The 19,292-nt window shown below is 43.4% G+C and overlaps 2 protein-coding genes across 7 annotated transcripts in view; one reads left to right on the top strand and one right to left on the bottom strand.

Moving 5' to 3' along the window:
- The first annotated feature begins 133 nt into the window (after positions 1-133).
- Srpra (SRP receptor subunit alpha) lies at positions 134-5,617 on the top strand. Its single transcript, XM_010628649.3, has 14 exons — positions 134-263; positions 847-930; positions 1,214-1,377; positions 1,592-1,752; positions 2,003-2,159; positions 2,282-2,435; positions 2,643-2,734; positions 2,831-2,949; positions 3,039-3,125; positions 3,521-3,693; positions 3,793-4,006; positions 4,357-4,520; positions 4,603-4,701; positions 4,790-5,617. Exons 1-14 carry the CDS (start codon positions 147-149, stop codon positions 4,916-4,918), a joined length of 1,914 nt encoding a protein of 637 aa, XP_010626951.1. The 5' UTR covers positions 134-146; the 3' UTR covers positions 4,919-5,617.
- A 562-nt stretch (positions 5,618-6,179) lies between these two features.
- Positions 6,180-19,292, bottom strand: part of Fam118b (family with sequence similarity 118 member B) — a 55,478-nt gene continuing 42,365 nt past the window's right edge. For 5 of the 6 annotated variants that reach the window (XM_010628653.3, XM_010628654.3, XM_019208092.2 and 2 more), the window contains 5 exons: positions 13,706-13,933; positions 11,372-11,500; positions 8,887-9,172; positions 6,948-7,007; positions 6,180-6,738 (listed from right to left, as the gene is read on the bottom strand). In XM_010628653.3, coding sequence (XP_010626955.1) covers positions 6,725-6,738; positions 6,948-7,007; positions 8,887-9,172; positions 11,372-11,500; positions 13,706-13,933 — 717 coding nt within the window. In that variant the 3' untranslated portion in view covers positions 6,180-6,724. The remainder of the gene's footprint in view (positions 6,739-6,947; positions 7,008-8,886; positions 9,173-11,371; positions 11,501-13,705; positions 13,934-19,292) is intronic. The other variant, XM_010628655.3, reaches the window with a different exon arrangement.

The following is a 19,292-nucleotide window of genomic DNA, read 5'->3' as shown; positions in this document are numbered from 1 at the left end:
ACGGGAACCCGGCGCTCCCTGCGGAAGTGCTGCTGAGCCTGTTTCCGGGGCCGCTGGTGTGACGTGGCTAGTGCTTGGCGCAGCAGGAAGCGGCGGCGATCGCGGCCCGATTTCCCGGCGCCGGTCCTAGCTCTTCTGCTGTCGCCATGCTCGACTTCTTCACCATTTTCTCTAAAGGCGGCCTTGTGCTGTGGTGCTTCCAGGGTGTGAGCGACTCATGCACCGGGCCCGTTAACGCGTTGATTCGTTCGGTGCTGCTGCAGGTACCTCCGCCGCGGACTCAGAACTCTGGGCTCTTTCCTCCCTGATTCCGTCCATAGTTCTCTTTCGAATAACGATCCTGCGCCCCTCTCCCATCCTCCCAGCCCACGGCAGACTGGCCGCTGACTGGTCACCGGCCGGTGCTTTCCTCTGTCCTCGTCGGGCCACTCCGCAACTTTGCGTCGCCCCCACCTCGATTATGGGGGACTGTAGCCGGATTCCGGGACCTCTTGAGATTTCCTTCCTTTCTCTCCAGGTTTCTGCTGTTTGGAGGCTGAGAGAGATTATGAATGGGAAAACACTTTTAAGAAACTAGTGCACAGCTGCTAGTGGACTTGTTTATATAGGAGGACTTACCTTTTGGTTTTTACGTGTGTTACCTGTCTTCTCACCTTTTCCCCAACCCCAGTTTGGTATCTCCTTTTCCAAGGGGGATGCTAGAGAGAAATTTCCCAGCATCCTCTTGTCCTGGGGACAGGTTTGACTTTGGGAGGTTGTGTAGTACTTCCCAACGGTAATCTGGGGATCCAAGTGTGGTTTTTCTAGGGATAGCTGGAACCCTGAGACACACTTTTTTTTTTCCAGGAACGGGGAGGTAACAATTCCTTCACCCATGAGGCCCTCACACTCAAGTACAAACTGGACAACCAGTTTGAGCTGGTGTTTGTGGTAAGTGGGGGTATTTTGGAGGGACAGTGGTTACATTTTCAACATAGCCCTTAACTATCACTAAGAAAACTGATTAATTCCAGCGTTAAGTGCTGAAGGAACTGAGAAAACCAGGTAGGTGGAGGGGGAAAGGCAACTTCTGGACCAGGCAGAGAGCTTGGCTGCCTCTCAGGACAGGGAAGCCTGCCAGGTGGCTGAGTCTAACTCTGGAGGCCTAAGTTGAGTTGGCACCCCTCCATTCTGGGCCACTTTGTAAGCAGATCTGTTTTCCTTCCCTAAACAGGTTGGTTTTCAGAAGATCTTAACACTGACGTATGTAGACAAATTGATAGATGATGTACACCGGCTCTTTCGGGACAAGTACCGCACAGAGATCCAACAGCAGAGTGCTTTAAGTCTATTGAATGGCACTTTTGATTTCCAAAATGACTTCCTGCGGCTCCTTCGGTGAGAGGCCTCCCTTCTCCAAAATCAATTCCCATGACTTGATGAGCTCCCTTCCTGAAGGTGGTTCAAGGATAGTAAATTGGGTGTTCAAAACCACTTCAGTTTTGTTGCCCAGTTCTGTCATGTCCTTTTGGTATGAGGGTCCTTTCTCTGGATTTTTATATTTTTTTTCCAGCACGGGGTAGAAAAATAAACCATTCTCTTCTCCCTGTAGTGATGCAGAGGAGAGCAGTAAAATCCGTGCTCCCACTACCATGAAGAAATTTGAAGATTCCGAAAAGGCCAAGAAACCTGTGAGGTCCATGATTGAAACACGGGGGGAGAAGCCTAAGGAAAAAGCAAAGAACAGCAAAAAAAAGGGGGCCAAAAAAGAAGGTGTGCTTCAGCTCCCTGGATATGTGGTGGCATGAAAGGTGTTACTGTGGTACTAAGGACTGAGTGTTCCTTCCTTTTGCCATTGCTTGCCTCCCTCTCACTAGTATGCTCACCACCTTCACCATCATCCTCAGGTCTTCACCCCCAACATATCCAGGTTGTTTGCTCTTCAGGATTTGGAAGAATTCTAGCCATTGCCTAGTTGGTTGGGATTTGATCCTTTTTTCTCCAGTGAGGTTTCTCCTAACAGGTTCTGATGGCCCTTTGGCTACCAGTAAAGCAGCCCCTGCAGAAAAGTCAGGTCTCCCAGTGGGGCCTGAGAATGGAGAACTTTCCAAAGAGGAGCTGATACGCAGGAAGAGAGAGGAATTCATTCAAAAGCATGGGAGGGGTATGGACAAATCCAGGTGAGCATCCTTCTATCTCTTCTCTCTAAAGATAGTTACCTAGCTATGCTGGAGGCCAGCAAACTGTTTCTAGCTCATTTTTCCCCCTCACCATAACCCTCTGTCCCTATGATCCTTTGTAGCAAGTCCACGAAGTCAGATGCTCCAAAGGAGAAGGGCAAAAAAGCACCCCGGGTGTGGGAACTAGGTGGCTGTGCTAACAAGGAAGTCTTGGATTACAGTACTCCTACCACCAATGGAACCCCAGAGGCTGCCCTATCGGAGGACATCAACTTGGTAAGAGGCAGCAGGTGCCAGAATGATGGTCTACCAATTAGAAATTAGGAAGTAGAGACCAGGAGGGTGATCCCTGGATTCATTTGAGCAAAGGGGTAAATTACATTTGGACCTTCCCTGTCCCCAGCGTGGATAGGGTAAACCTGGGCTTTTTGTCCTCCGAGCTTGTAGTTTCTGACCTCATCTTCCTTCCCCCACATCTTCCAGATTCGAGGGACTGGGCCTGGAGGTCAGCTTCAGGATCTGGATTGCAGCAGCTCAGATGATGAAGGGGCTGCCCCAAACTCTACCAAACCCAGGTAGGATTTCAGGTGGGGTGGTGTTTACAGCTGCGGCAGTGACAGGCCCTGAGTCCTTTCTGAGGCTTACATGTGTTTATGATCTTGTGTCCGCAGTGCTACCAAGGGTACTCTGGGTGGCATGTTTGGGATGCTGAAGGGCCTTGTGGGTTCCAAGAGTTTGAGTCGTGAAGATATGGAATCTGTGCTGGACAAGATGCGTGATCATCTCATTGGTAAGTTCTAAGACTGGCTTCTCAGCTGAACCATGCAGTCAGTCACTATTGACATAACAAATCTCACACCAGTTTCCCTGTCTGCTCAGCTAAGAATGTAGCTGCAGAAATTGCTGTCCAGCTCTGTGAATCTGTTGCCAACAAGTTGGAAGGGAAGGTGATGGGGACATTCAGTAGTAAGTATCTGTAAGTCAGAATATGCTATCATACCAAGAGGTTAAGCACATAGTCTCTGCTCTTCCTGAGTGTGTGGCTTAGGGCAAATTCCTTAATTTGTAGATTTGTATAACCTACTCAAGAGTTACTAGACTGAATGAGTTAATATTTAAAAATTGCTTTAACATATGTTCTAGATTCCTGGGACAGGATCCTAGCATGGTCCTAGTCCCCTTAGCTCAGAAAGGTGTCTTTACTACATGGCCCAGGCTGCCTTTCAACTCATAACCCTCCTGCCTCTGCCTCCTCAGAACCTGGGATTACAGGCCATGTGCCGCTATGCCTGGCCAAGTGTTGGATATTTGAGTGCATTCCTTAGGTTTCATGGCTGTGTTCCTTCTACCTCCCTTTACAGCGGTGACTTCCACAGTCAAGCAGGCTCTGCAGGAGTCCTTGGTGCAGATTTTGCAGCCCCAGCGTCGTGTGGACATGCTCCGGGATATCATGGATGCCCAGCGCCGCCAGCGCCCTTATGTTGTCACCTTCTGTGGTGTTAATGGAGTGGGAAAGTCTACTAATCTTGCCAAGGTCAGTGCAGTTCCCCAACCTGTCACTGACACTTAGTGCACTTTATTCTCCATGTCTTAGAACCCCGAGTCTAGGTGTTTGCTCTCTTTACCATTACAGATTTCCTTCTGGCTGTTAGAGAATGGCTTCAGTGTCCTGATTGCTGCCTGTGATACGTTTCGGGCTGGGGCCGTAGAGCAGCTTCGTACACACACTCGGCGGCTAAGCGCTCTGCACCCACCAGAGAAGCACGGTGGCCGAACGATGGTGCAGCTGTTTGAGAAGGGCTATGGCAAGGATGCTGCTGGCATTGCCATGGAAGCCATTGCCTTTGGTACAGTGCACAGGAAGTGTGGGGGCTTGATGGGGCCCCTTTTCCTCTTTGGGTTCCTTTAAATTTTCAGATAGGCTCATACTACTACAAACTTAACTGCTTAGCAATGGAGAAGAGTCAGGGTTAGTTACTTGCTAGGCTCTGCTTTTGGGTAATGTGTACAGTTGCAGACAAAGCTGATACCCCAACCAAAGAAACCTGAATTGGTCACCTTTATCCTGTTGCTGTCCTTAAACCCAGAGCCTGAGTAAGTAAAGTTTTCCACAGAGATAGATTGACTTCTTAGGAGGCTAGGCAATTGGTGCACATATGTGCTACACTTGAGTGTTTTGACCTGCCTCTCTCTGCAGCACGAAACCAAGGCTTCGATGTGGTGTTGGTGGACACGGCTGGCCGCATGCAAGACAATGCTCCCCTGATGACTGCCCTGGCCAAACTCATAACCGTCAATACACCTGACTTGGTGCTGTTTGTTGGGGAGGCCTTGGTAGGCAACGAAGCCGTGGACCAGCTGGTGAGGGCGTAGGTCTAGTTCTCTTTACAACTTAAAACTTTGGCAAATTAGGTGGTTCTTTTATCACCTTTTCCCTTTCCAGGTCAAGTTCAACAGAGCCTTGGCTGACCATTCTATGGCTCAAACACCTCGGCTCATTGATGGCATTGTTCTTACCAAATTTGACACCATTGACGACAAGGTAAATGTGGATGGTGAGATTGGAGGGAGCAACTGGCTTCCTTCACAAGGGAGTTGAGTTGATTGCTGTCCCCTTTTCTCCACTTCAGGTGGGAGCTGCTATTTCCATGACGTACATCACAAGCAAACCCATTGTCTTTGTGGGCACTGGCCAGACCTACTGTGATCTGCGCAGTCTCAATGCCAAGGCTGTGGTGGCTGCCCTCATGAAGGCTTAACATGTCTCTTGCCTAATACCAAATTGCCGCTTCACCCCAAAAGCCTGTCCCTGTTATCAAGAATGTGCTTTAGAGTGTGTGAGCACCTTGTCTTCAGTGTAGTACAAAGGCAGAGCAAGGGGAATCCCAAGGGTTGTAGCTCCTCCTAACCCCACCTTTGCTCAGCCCAGCCTCCATCTGTAAGGAGGGCCTAATCATGTTACAATCACTGCCCACCATCCTCCCTTCTCCCCATGAGCTTCTCTCTTCCTACTCAGGCATCCCCTTCACTCTGCCTACAGACTCCTCACAGCTTTGACCAATGGTCGGAAGACCCAACACCAGAGCTTTGCCAGTTAGGATGGTCCTAGAAGCATCTGCCTAAGGAGCAGCTTGAAGTCCCAGCTCCACTTAGGCTAAGAGACTTTGCCAGGCTGGCTCTGGGTCCTGAATGGCACCTCTCCCTAAGATGTGTACCTTTCTGGTGCCAGGATGACACCCAGCTCACTGTGGCAGTGTGTGGCCTATTACTTGCTGCTAATTCTAAATCTGGTGATGACCCCTGCCCCATGGTTTCCCCAGAGCATCAGGCCAGAGTGATTTGTTACAAATGAGTGCAAGGTGAGTCCCTGCATCCCTCAGAAAGGGAGCCAAGCTGCAGTGTTGCATTGGGCTTTTCAGCCTTTCAGCTCCTTCCCCTTTCAGAATCCAGACGTAAGCTTTGCATGTGCCCCTTCTTGGGAAAAAAAAGTTGTCAGGAAGGAGTTCCCAGTGCCGCCTCTTCACCCTACCCTATGCTGAGCAGGCCCTGGCTTTTCCTCATCCCTCTCTTCTACAGTGCCTGGTAGACAAGTGCTACATTGACAAATACAAACCTCTTCTTAAGACTTGTCCTGTAGCTTGGTATTAAGATGTGCTATTAGTGCAATAAGGTGAAGGCTGTCTGCCCAGAGAAATACATAATTTATATGAGAAAATAAATTTCATAAATAAACTGTCTCTTTGAAGTTATTTTATGTAGGATTCAGAACATCCTAAATCACACTAAATAGTTCTAAGGCTTACGTATGGTAAGGATAAAGACTGGCAATGCTCTGAGATATCAGATGAGATTACTCCACCCTAACATTAAAGACCAGAACTTTTAAAATTTAAGTTGAATTAGGAAATTTAGGCTTCTCTGTACCATGCTATGGTGATTCTCAAAGTAGAGCCAGGGATGGCTGGGGATCTGCCTCACAAGCTGGAAGGTCTCAAGTTTGATCTCTGGTACCAAAAAAAAAAAAAAAAAAAAAAAAAGCAGGGCCCTGGCAAGTAAATGAACAAGCCTTTAATACAACTCAGTTATGTAAAATACTGTACAATGTAAAAGAGCTAGAAAACTAGAGCTTTAAGTCCTGTTTTAAAAAAGCGATTAGGCTTAATTGAAAAACCACGTGTTGAGTACAAAACTGCAACAAGAGTCCCTCCCAATGACTTGTGACTTTGAGCTCCTCAAGTCCTTCATGCAGAGCTACAGTCACCATCAGTGGAGGTCACACATTAGTCTGTTGTGTGGACACAAGCATGTCAGCCTGGGGGTGAGGGGCTGCAAATGGGTCCCACTGTCATGTAGGTATTCTTCAGCTTCTCAGGAAGCAGAGGATCAATAACCAGCTGAGATGAAGGAAAAGCTGGAACATTTTCTCCCTACTCTATCCCCAAACTTCAACCTCTGGACAATGGTACTTCCTGGAGCTGTGTTGGGTTCTTTAGTTTTGCTTGTTAAACACTGTCCATAGTAGGGCCTTATAGCTTGGTCTAATGGTGGCCATTTCTCTAGCTTGCTCATGTACTGTAGCCTGTGGGGAGAGAGAAAAGGCAAGAGAATAACTCACAAAACGTTTATACATCTAAAGTTGCAAGGCAGTCTCAAACCTATAGATACCAAGATTTTAGCAATCGTAACGATAGGAAAAGACAATCTTTAAAGTGGGAGTTGTCATTCTCCACAATTTTTACAAAGTTTTAGGAAACTTTGTGCTAACATTAAGAATAGGGAATAGCATACCTCGTATTTCATCATGTGCTGAAGATGAGCCATTTAGCTGGCCTTCTCTCACCATCCCTGCTAAATACAAACTAAATCAGTATCACATGTTAGTGAAAACACCATCTAAAGGGAGTTATGGGTACGTGGTATGCCTAAGGATGACATCTAGAAACAAAACAGATGAAGTGGGAGAATGAACTGGGTTAGTATTCAGACTCAAATAATGGAAACAAGTTACTCAGTGCACCAAGTTCGCTTGGGAAGAAAACTTAGTGTTTGCCATCATTAAGTAGTATTTTACTTAGTTATATTCTATTTGATCAAGGGTGAGGAGCATGTGAATAAGCAAATTCAACCAAGAAGAAGAGTGAAAAAGAGCAGATACACTTTCAGTAGAAAATAAACTATGCTGTCTAATACAGGGTGACCAGCCACATATGGCTAGTTTCGAATTTAACAATTCTGCTTTTGAGCTACATTTCAAGGGCTTGGTTTATGGCTCTGATAGGACAGTGACAATAACAGGATATTTTAATCATGGAAAATTCTACTGGACAATATTTGAATAGATAATGGTATAGGAAGAAAATCTAATTACATGGAAAAAATACCAGAATTTAGTCAAAATATAAACAGACATAGCGCTAAAACAGAAATTAGTATTCCCTTCTTGGAAAACAATTCTGCAGTTTTTATCAACCACTGAAATGTTCATGTCTTTTGACCTACTAAACTGAAAACTCATCCGAAGGAAATTACTGGCAAAGCAAATCCTAGAGATGCTGTCACTCATTATAACATTTCTTAGAAAAAACTAGAGGCTAGGTGTGGTGGCACATGCTTGTATGCCTAGTAGGCTGAGGCAGAAGGATTACTCAAGTTTGAGGCCAGCCCAGGCTACACAGTGAGGCCCTGGCTCAAAAAAGTAATGGGATGTAGCTCAGAGCAAAGGCTGTGGCTTCAATTCCCAGTTTACAGAACTGCTTCTGTTGCACATAATTTTATTTGTTTTGCTTTTGGGCTTTTTTTTTTTTTCTTTTTTTTGAGACAGGGTATCACCACATAGTTCATTCAGGATGGCTTTTAACTGCATAGCCCAAGATGGCCTGGAATTTTGGTAATCCTTCTGCCTCAGCTGCCTAAGTGCTGGGGTTACAGGTGTGTGCTACCATGCCTGACTTCATTCAGTCTTAACAACAAAAATGATAAATGTGGAATGCCACAAATTCTGTTTGTATCTGGTAGGCTTTCTACTAGAGAGGCTTTTCTCAACATTATCAGTCATTAAGGCATATACTTTTAAAAATTAAGGATGTTCAGTTATCACCAGAGGAGTTAGTAATATGAAACTTGGACAGCAGTTTCAGGTGAAAATACTTCATTTAAATCTTTAAATATTACTGATAAGAAGTACTTTGCTGTTCATTTTCAATCCTGAGCATTTGCTATATGCCTGGACTGGGCCATGTAGAGTACTGTAATTTTTTGCATAGTGAAAATTACTTGAAATGTTCTATAGAGTCTATTACATGTATACTTCAGAAAACTCCATGGGGAAAAGAAAAATTTCTTATCATTCACTAATCCATTGCCACATAAGCAGTTGTTTGGCTATAACTCCTAATGATGGGGACATTTTAGTTGCCAAGTTTTTGCCTTTATACACAACCTAGACTTGAACTCATAGTGATCCTCCTGTCTCAACCTCCCGAGTGCTGGAGTTGAAGGTGTGTGCTACCATGCCTGACTGAACAGTTTCCTTAAGAGAGAAATTTATTCTAAGATAAACTGTATTGTTGGGATTTCTGGATCAAAGCTTTTTAGATTTTTGATGATCTTATTATCTTGACAAAAAATCCCTCATCCTAGCAACAATTTTACTCATCACATACACACAAAACGCTGAAGGGCTGGGACTGTCTGCTGCCCCCTTCCTTGGCCACCAAACTCATCTCACCTAATTTACCCCTTGTGGAGATCTCACAGGTCAGTCGCTTGAAATATTCCGGAAGATCAGCATAGTCATTTCCATAGGAGATAACCTTAATCCCCTTGTCCAGCATGTTTTCACGAAGCTTTTTGAACTCATCTACGTCTCCTCTCCGAACCAGCATGAAATGTTCTAAGTCAGATTTATGCTTGACAGCCTCCAGGAAGAGGGCCTGGAAAGTGGTATCGTCCACAGTCCAGCCACAACCCAGGAAAAGAAATGACTTGTTTTCATAGAGTTTCTGAATCTCTCTCTTGAAGAAAAAGAAACAACACATTCATGACACCGAGGACAGACACAAGGCATGGCTGAAACAAGCCAACAGTTCACAACTGCAGATTATGAAGACCAATTAACCAAGGATGAAGAGGTAGATACACTCTACATGGGCTGATCTCCTGCTTATGATTTTTTTCCCCATTGAGTTTATTGGTACATTTTAGGTTTACAATACAGCTGCATTCATCACTAGGATCTTGTACCTTTACATGATGTATCTTGGTTCTTATTTTTTCCCTATTCCCGCCCTCCCTTCACCCTCCCTACTCATCCCCCTACTCATCCCTATTTACAATGACTTTGTTTCCATTTTTTCCTTTTCTCATATTTTTTCTTTTCCCTTCTTTCCTTCCCCCTACTCCTTCCACTTCCCCTACACCTTTGGATCTTTTCTTCCTGTTTTACATTATCAATTATACATTTTGATTTTTTTTTTTTCGAGGCAGGGTCTCACTATGTAGTTGAGACTGACCTGGAACTATGCAGCCCAGGTTGGTCTCAAACTCACAGCGATCCTCCTGCCTCAACCTCCCAAGTGCTGGGATTACAGGTGTGTGCCACCACACCCAGCTCATCTTGATCCTTATTTACACTTTGTTTTTCACACTAGAGAAAAACTATTTGGTATTTAAACATGTGTGTCCTCTTTATTTCACTTAAGATTATGGCCTCAATGCATAAATTTTTTTTTTTTTAGTACTGGGGATCGGACTCAGGACCTTGCACTTGCGAGGTGGGCAGCAGCACCGAGCTAAATTACTACTTTCTACCCAGATAAATTTTATCTACCTTTCATGAATTCCACAGGACTGGCATTGTTCTAGTGGTATAGTGGTTTATTTTTTAGATCTATATGCCCAGAGGTCATTAGGCAATGAGTGGGTCTTCAATATTATCTCCCTCTTTTCACTTTCTGGGCCACATTGCTTTTTTTAACCGTTCAAACTGAACCATAGATCAGAAAAGATAATTTCATCACAAAATGTGCTTAAAGAAAGTCATTACTTTGAACATCAACATGTAAATGTGTAAATGCTGTGTGTATATACATATATACATACATACAAATCTAAAAAACAGCAGAAATTATTTTGCTGAGGGAACATTCATTGTCAGTAGTGAAGATGGTTTTAGCAGATGTCGGGAAAAAGTAAGTCTTTTTAAAAAAAATTTTGGTACTTAAGATAAAACTTGGGTCCTTGCATTTGCGAAGCAGGCAGGGGAACCACTGAGCTAAATCTTCAGTCCTAGAAAAAGTAAGTCTTATGCTGTAGAAAACATAAAATTTCTTGGTCTTTTTTGGCTGTACCCTGTAAACATGATACCATTCTATATGGCACAATCCTGACAACAGCCAATATAGGGGGCCAGTAAATTTCTCAACATATCATGCCGGGAAGTGCTTCTGGTTTAAACATGTGCATGTGAATAATTTCATTGTATTTATCAATTATTTATTGACACAAGGTCTCACTACGTAGTTCGGACTGGCCTTCAACTCACTATGTACCCAGGTTGGCCTCAAACTCTTGGCAATCCTTCTGCCTTGGCCTCTCAAAGGCTGGGATTGCACACCTTAATTCTAAAACTTGCATCTCAAAAGATCAACAAATACAGAGGGCAGGGATTTAGTGCGGTGGTTCCACCACCTGCCTCGCAAGTACAAGGACCCGAGTTCAATCCCCAGTACCAAAAAAAGGGGGAAAAAACCCTCAATTTTTATCACCCAAGTCATTTTCCCCCATGTTTTTCTTTGAGCAGGAAGTGTAAATAAGTGTAGTTAATTCAATCTAAGCCACTGCCACGTACACAATTCTCTTTAGAATGTTCGCTCCAGCAGTGGTCCATCTGTAAAAGGTGCCTAATTTATTTCTGACACAGAATTAACAAAGCAAACAAAGAATAGTACTGATGTGTTTTCTGTGTGGGAAGATGATACCAATATTGGCTGCCTGCTCACCACCTACACACAAAATCCAGGCCTGAGCCCTGAGGGGAAGCTCTGCATCTCCTGGGATGCCATGTGTACTCACAAGCTAAGCGGCACAGGAAGGAAGGAGGACCTTCCCGTTTTTGATTAATGAAAAGGAAACAGTCCCCCTAAAATACCTATGGGATATTTAGAGGCCTCCAGGAAGGAGTTCCCAAACCCAGCAAGATCAGCACCACTCACCATAACTTCAGTGTTCCTGAGCACATTCTGATATCCAGCTGGATGAAGGACAATGCCACTAGGGTTGGTGTAGACCCCATGGATGTGTAACACGCTCAGCTTCCGCTTTTCCTGAGCCCACTCCAGGACCTGCATGACACACACACAGCTCGACCAGGCAGGCAGGGTGAGCACCTGCTCAATGGTCAGAATGGGCAAGAGGCTGTTTTGAGGACTTAACTCTTCAGCTTCATGATATCATAGTACAAGAATGCAAAACCTGATGTGGCTTGTTTCCATTTTAGGTATGACTGTCAGGAATGATGGCAGCAACCCTGGTGATTTCTCTTTGAAAGTAACAATCACAAATTAGAACCTGTCATCAACTAAAGAAACAACAGTAGCCTCTTCCGCTGGTTACAAACACAAACACTATGGACAAATGCTTCAGTGATGACCCATGAAATCATGCCTCCCTGTACCAGGGCCACAGGTACTCCAGGTGGGCCGCATGGTTTGCTTTTTTTGAGTGGGGCATTAGCAAATACAACACAACGAAAAGCTTGCAAAGTGTTGGCATGAGTTCAACTTCACTCTTTGCTGCTTTTGAACCTGCTGCCATGCGAAGAAGCCCAGGCTAGAAACACAAAGCTCAGCCAGTTGCCTGTATATACATACAATAGAAGCAGGGCCATCTCATACACCATGGAGGCCTGGCTTGGCTACAGCTCTGTCTCAGAGGGGTTTTTTTGTGTGGCAACAGAAAAGTGGTAGAAGGATCACATCAGTTACCCCTGAGGAACCTAAAAGGCTGCCCATGAAGAACCACCATTCAGATGACAGGGGTTACAGCAGCCACTTGGATTTTAGGGCTCCATTTCTCCAAGGATTCTTTACTTTTTTATTGCTTGGGAGAAATAGGGTATGGATTAGAAAAAAGTCAACAGGTATAGATTTAGGATTTGAGTATCACTAGGCCTTATTCTGACTTCTACTGAGTAGCTTTAACCATTAGACTTTTCCCATCGAAGTATGAACCAGGCCTGACCCAGCTTAGCTTCTGAGATCAGAGGTGACTGTGTGTATTCATGGTGGCATGCTATAAACTAAACATTACACTTCTATAATGTCCCTAGTGTGGGCTAAAAAATATAAAGCAGATATAGAGACTCATGGAAAAAACAAGAAGGAAAATACCAAGGCTTACAGCGATCTTTGGTTTTGAAAAGGCCCTTTTATTTCTGATGCCCATGAATAACTGGCTATGATCTTTGAAGACTGTATTAGAAATGCCATGGAAATTGTTCTAGTCACTATTTCTGAAGTTCATACAATCATTTTTTGAGAAATATTTACTGAGCCCCTGCTAGGCATCAAGTACTATCTGACAAATGAAAGAAAGGCTAACATGCATGTTAAGTATGGTTCCTCAGGGGAGGGATACTTCAGTTGAGACTTAGAGGTGAAGAAGAAGCCTGGCTGTACACAGCCTGAGGGAGAAGGTGCAAAGCACTGCAGGTGGAGAAAGCCAATTTTGATGGCACCTTTTTCTAAATTCAATTCCCTTTTAAATCCTGGCTTTCAGATCAACAGAACCACAGGGTAGTATTATAGCTGCTACTCTGGCAAAGGCAGGACTATGGCAATGGATACCAATGGGTCAATCAGTTTTCTATTCAGATTATTTAGACTATTTATATCTGAGTTCTAAGATGAACACAAAGGCAGGTTCCTTAGGAAAATAAAGCATAAAGAAAATTACAAAAACCCTAGGATCAAATGAGACCTTACAAACTTAACTTATTGTAAGCTGACAAGGGTTAGTATCTTTAACTTAGTAGTATGATAGATGGCTTAGGGTTAACAGGGGTTACATTTTTAAAAAGTGCTGAATGTTATCCTCAACCACCTGGCCTGGAACTTGGTCTTCCAATCATCAAAAATTAGTCTTCATATATTTCCAAAAAATGTCAAAGTGCACCCTGGAGAGAATTCTAAACAAACATTTTACTACTCCATACTATCATGTGCTAACAAGATCTTACAATTCAAACATCTTTCTCTAGTCTTGCTTTTCAAACTGAGCTGAAGTGTCAAAACCTGAAGTGTATACTTTCAAGAGCTTTTTTTTTGGTACCAGGGATTGAACTCTGGACCTTGAGCATGGGAGGCAGGTAGTGGCACCCCTGAGCTAAGTCACTGGCCCCTGTGCATTTTAATATATATTGATTTTTATCTCAAAAGCAAACAAACCCCGAAAGTATATGGAGGGAAATGATTCCTTTGTGTTATATAACTAGAAAACAATTTTTCTGATTCAGACCTACTAGCTTGAATTATTTCTTTATGCTTTACCTTTTTCTCATCAGTAAGGTCAAGGGATTCAAGCTGTTTTCCCTGGTCTGCTGCATACAGTTCCAGGAGATTGTCAAAATTTGTAGTTAATACGAGGGCTCCATTTTCCATCAGATGAAGAACTGACTGAAGAAGCTGTTTTCCAGAATCTTCCATCTTTGACTCCAGGTCATCAAATACTTCATATAAACAGTCTTTGAAAAATGTGGACCGAACATTACTGGTTCTCTGGGGAGGGATTTGAAAGAGGAAAATTAACCTACGTTGTTTTGGCAGGTTGCTTGTTTTAGTAATGGTAGTAACAAATTTTTGAATGGTAGTGCACACCTGTATCCCAAGCACTTTGGGAGGCTGAGGGAGGAGGTCTTCAAGCACAGCCTGGGCAACTCAAGTGACCCACCACACAGAAAAAAAAAAAAAAAAAAAAAAAAAAAAAAAAAAAAGCCAGGGATGTAGTTCAGTGCAAAGGTCTTCGGTGCAATTCCCCAGTATTGGAGAGGATTTTATATTAAAAATAGGGATAAATGCTGGGTGTGGTGGCGAACATCTGTAATCCCAGCACTAGGGAGGCTGACAGGAGGATCACTGTGAGTTCGAGACCAGCCTGGGCTAGTGAGTTCCAGGTCAGTCTCAACTACATAGTGAGACCCTGTCTCAAAAAAAAAAAATTAAACTCTGTAAGGAAACATTTTCATAGAAAGAAGAAAATGGACACAGTTAAGAGATACAAATTTATCATAAGGATTATGCCACACCTGCTGGAGAAAGATGGTTGAGAGATTAAGAAACTTGAAGAATAAGACAAAGACAACAGTAAAGGTTATATTAGCTGAGGCCAAGTGGAAACACTTTGTCTTTATGAGAGACAAGAAGTTTGGCTTGCATGTTCAGTACCTTTATCTGTAGTGTATAAGGAAAAGGAAAGGGTAAGCCTGACTGGAACAGGGAAATTGGGTAGGGTCTGCAGGAGATAATGCTTGATGTTTCTCTGGCGAAATAGGTGGGAAGGAAGATAGTCCTCTCTGGCCAGGCCTTGCTCTACCACGCCCTCCTCAGGAGGAGGTGAGTTAGAGGCCTGGCCATAGTGATCTACAGTGCATTGCTCCGGACAGGATTACAGGAGAGAGGGATAGAAAGCATAGCACCAATGCACCAACTACTTCTAATTAGGCCTCACGTAAGAAGGTGACACTATAAGCCTTGTCTATGGGATAATCACCAAATGACAGGTGTAAATATAGTTCAGTATTTCCTTCCTTTCTCTCCTCACTTTTGTTTTTATTTTTTTTTTTTTTGGTACCGGGGATCGAACTCGGATCGAACTCGGGTCCTTGCGCTTACAAGGCAGGCCACCTAACCGCTGAGCTAAATCCCCGGCCCTTGTTTTTATTTTTTGAAACAGATCATCATGAGGCCAGCCAGGGCTACATAGTGAGTTCAAAGTCATCCTGAACTACACTGTGAGACCCTCTCTCAATACATTTCAGCACTTTTTTGAGACAGGGCCTCACTATGCAGGCCAGGCTGGCCTCAAACTCAGACAATACTCCTGTTTCAGCTTCCCAAGTGCTGGGATTACAGGCATGCACCACCATGCTCAGCTTTTTTTGTGGTACTGGTGATTGAATTCAGGCACTCTCCACAGAGATAAATCTCTGGCTTTTTTTATTTTGAGACAGGGTCTTACTAAATTGCTAAAATGCCCAGGCTGGGCTTGAACTTATGATCCTCTCTGTCTCAGTCTTTCAGAGGGCTGAAATTACAGGCATGTACTGCCTTGTCTGGTTTAGCATTTCTCTTTCTAATCCTAGGTATTCTGTACATCTGCTTATGGAATTTGAAAAACCATTTAACATTTTGTCTTTTTTTTTTTGTACCAGGGATTGAACTCAGGATCTTGAGCTTGCAAGGAAGGCGGCAGCACCACTGAGCTAAATAAATCCCTAGCCCTTCTTCCTGTCACCCCCTCCCCCTGGCCTAATTCAGCTATCTGTCTAAAGGTTTGCTATCAAGGATACCTCGTACACATAAAACACATTTTATAATAAAAAGTTTGCATTTTGCAATGCTAAAATTATTAAACACTAATCCATTTGAAGTGGATTGTTTCTTAGCATATAATTGTTTCCAGGCTTCATTTGAATGCCTAAGTCCTGTGCTGCTTAATGTTTCGGTCAACAACAGACCATATGTACAATGACGTACCACCTAGTGATGTCACAGCCATCTCAGTCTGTGTAAGTTTACTCTACAATGTCTGAAATGGCCTAACAATGCTTTTCTCACAATCTATCCCACTGTTAAGCAATACATGACTGTATCTGTGAGGACTAATAAGAAAAGATGTACCAACTTCAGCCTGGGAGTTGGCTGCTTAAAGAACAGAGTGACCCCTGGGACAGAAGGCATTTGAAATGAGAAAGTAAAATACATTAGATTAAGGTAGAGTAAGTTTTTTGGGAGACAGGGTCTCACTTTGTTGTGTTGCCCTTAAGTAATCCTCCCGCTTCGACCTCCCATAAGCTGGGACTGACAACAGGTAGTGGCCATCATGCCCAGTTCTAGAATTAGTTCTTTAAACACTCTAATGCTTCCCATTCAAACTACAAGGAACTGTACTAAATTGCCAGGGGGTACATATGTAGCCTTCAGCTTTCCTTCAAAGTAGTGCCCCTACCTTCTTGGTTTCTTTTGTGTATATTTCTAATAGTGCCATATCAGATAAAGTTCTTTTTCCATGGAATCATTTAAGCACCTTCATACAAAACATCTCAATTTGCTAAACTTGTCGCCTAATTTGACAAGGTACCTTATAAAACAATTTTGAATTCTTTAAATCATACCTACAAATACTATACACGGTAATATTTTCCCAATGGAAACAGTACAGCACCAGCAGCAGAACAGTACCTCTGCCTGGTGGGGCTGTGCCCAGTTTCTCCGGGCCCTGTTTCATGCTGCATGTGCCACTAGAACATAGACTTCTTGCTGTATTCTGCTGTTAGCAGGTTCAGAGAATTTTCTAGTGGAAAACAGATGAAGCAACCCATAACTTATGTAAGCAGCTAAGAAAGTGGGTCTTATTCTGGTTATCAATTCTCATTACAAAATGGCATAAATATTTACATCACGTAGCCACAGCATACATGAAGTCAAGAGGGACCTCTTAAAAGAATTGAATCAGATGAACAATCCAATCAGAACAAATGGTGAAGAATCTGTTATTCTGGTTATCGAGTTTCACTACTCATATAAAGTCAAGTACTACTGAAAACTACATACTTGTCTGCTTTAATCTCCATCAAACTTACAACCTAATTTACCCTAAAATCTCGCAATTTCCCTTTTGGGAACATACCCCACAGATATAACTGCAAACAAGTGAAATATGTAAGGGTAACACTGTGTGTTTTGTTTTGTTTTGTTTTGTACCAGGGATCGAACTTGGGTTCCCATTGAGCTTGCAAGGCAGGTGGCAAAACCGCTGAGCTAAATCCCTGGCCCTCACTGTGTATTATTTTAAAATCAAAGACTGTAAATAAACCAGGTACCCATATGTAGGAGACTGTTAGGGCCCAGTATCCATGGATCATTCGAAAAATGATTTTAAAAAAATCTTTTATATAGTTGGGAACCTGAATGCTCCTCAAAGGCTTGGGAGTATAGGCTTACAGTAATAAGGCTTGGGAGGGTGATGCTAGTAGGAATCTGCAGAACTTTGTGGGAAGGAGGTCATAGGGTCATGGGAGCCAGCCCTGAAGGCGTTTGTGGGACCCTGGCCCTTCCTCTTATCTTCCTGTTGCTCCCTGTTTGTGACATAAATAGTTCTGCTCTACTGCATGCTTCTGCCGTAACATAGGCCCAGGCTCCACCACAGGACAACTCCTCAGAGAACCAAAATAAACCTTTTCTTGTAAGAAATGATTTCTCTCAGGAAACACACCAGACATGAGAATGGTATGGACAGATCTCCAGAATACACTGTTAGGTAAAATAAGCTGCAGAACAGTATGTCTAGAACGCTATCTCAGCTCTAGATAGGGAGATAGTGAAAGAAAAATACAATGCTCCTGCCTCTACTTGCAGAAAAAAAACCCTGGAAGGATATGTATTTCCTTGAGTCATTTATTTATCTTTTTTAGTGATAAAGTTTATTTGAGAAAACAGAGAGAGAAACTAGCTCTATAGAGCCAGTTGGGCTAAGTAGAAAGAAAAAGAGGGAGGGAGCAAAGATAAAAGTACACAATGCGTCTGGGAAACAGCGTGGGCTATTGGAGAAAGTCGAGAGGCTGTCTTTATTTTAATTAAATATCTTTTAGTCCTCTTTTTGTAAGTTATCAAATCTCTCAGATCAACAGAAAAAGCAGCTTTGGCAGCAGCACTGAGCTCTGCAGATTTGAAATGATCATTTTTTTTGCAGGTGGCCCAGAACTGAGTTTCTCACCAGTGACCTCTGTAAGCAAAGACAGCGGAATGGAAACATAACAAGGTTCAGAAGTCAAAGCAAAGGCTGAACTCCCACTCCGTTTCCACTTTCTTAAGCCAGTGAGTGGAAGCCAATGCTGCTTTCTTTCCTTCTATGCTGTAACTCTGAGATTTCTAAATCCACGTGAAGTACAACAGTAAGCACCACTTTTTCCTCCAATGTTAACACGTCTATCACTTATTTACTGCCATTTTTTCAAGTAAAACTTGTGTTTAAAGAGGTGGCTACTTCAGCTTACAACTCAAATAATCACTCAAGTGTCACTAGTGTACCTTTCCCTTCACAAACACCATGAGGTAAGGACAGCCCCACCTTTTTTGAGGAGCTAGGGGTTCAGCCCAGGGCCACTGTGCTGCCTCTCAAGCCCCTCCTCCAGGTTTACACATTGCAAAACAAAATCCTGGTTTAGGTTACATGACTTGCCCAGGGTTCTAGTGTATTTAAATGGCAGACAGGGTCTTTTTGATTCCGAAGTCCAAACTCTGCCTTGAATCCACAATGTCACTTCTCTTCTTCTATGAAACTGGATCAGTACATGGGCCAGTTAACCCTGCTGTATCATTGCTGATTGTCTGATATTACCTTTTTGGGATCAAACTCAGGACCTTGCACTTGCAAGGCAGGTGCAATACCACTGAATTAAATCCCTGCCCCATCCCCCCTTGAGACAAGGTCCTGCTGTCCCAGGTTGGCCATTAACTTGCAGTGATCCTCCTGCCTCAGCCTTCCGAGTGCTAGGATTACAGTTGTATACCACCACACCCAGCAAAATCAAAATGGTTTTCGCAATACTTGTCTTTTCAATGTGTTGCTATTTTCACAATGGTGCAAGGGCAATGGTGGATGAAGTACTTAGTGTGGAATGGGATGGAGGAGCCAAAGTGTGTCCTCACTCCATACCTCACCACCAAGACCTTCACAGTAAGAACAGAAGCCACAACAGTCACTTAAGAATGTCCTGTCAGAGCAAAGTTGTAACTGCTTAAATCTTAACTTAAATGGATGACCTTTCAATATTCTCTGTGAAGAAACAGGGAATACACAGAGCACTTCTGCTGCACACTGTAATACTGCGGTTGTCTGAAGCAAGACATTTGTATA

This window comes from Fukomys damarensis, unplaced genomic scaffold, assembly GCF_012274545.1.
Source record: "Fukomys damarensis isolate Sample0158 unplaced genomic scaffold, DMR_v1.0_HiC HiC_scaffold_16, whole genome shotgun sequence".
Lineage (NCBI taxonomy): Eukaryota > Metazoa > Chordata > Mammalia > Rodentia > Bathyergidae > Fukomys > Fukomys damarensis.
Note: the sequence above shows the minus strand (reverse complement) of the source record. Positions and strands in the feature narration are given on the sequence as shown.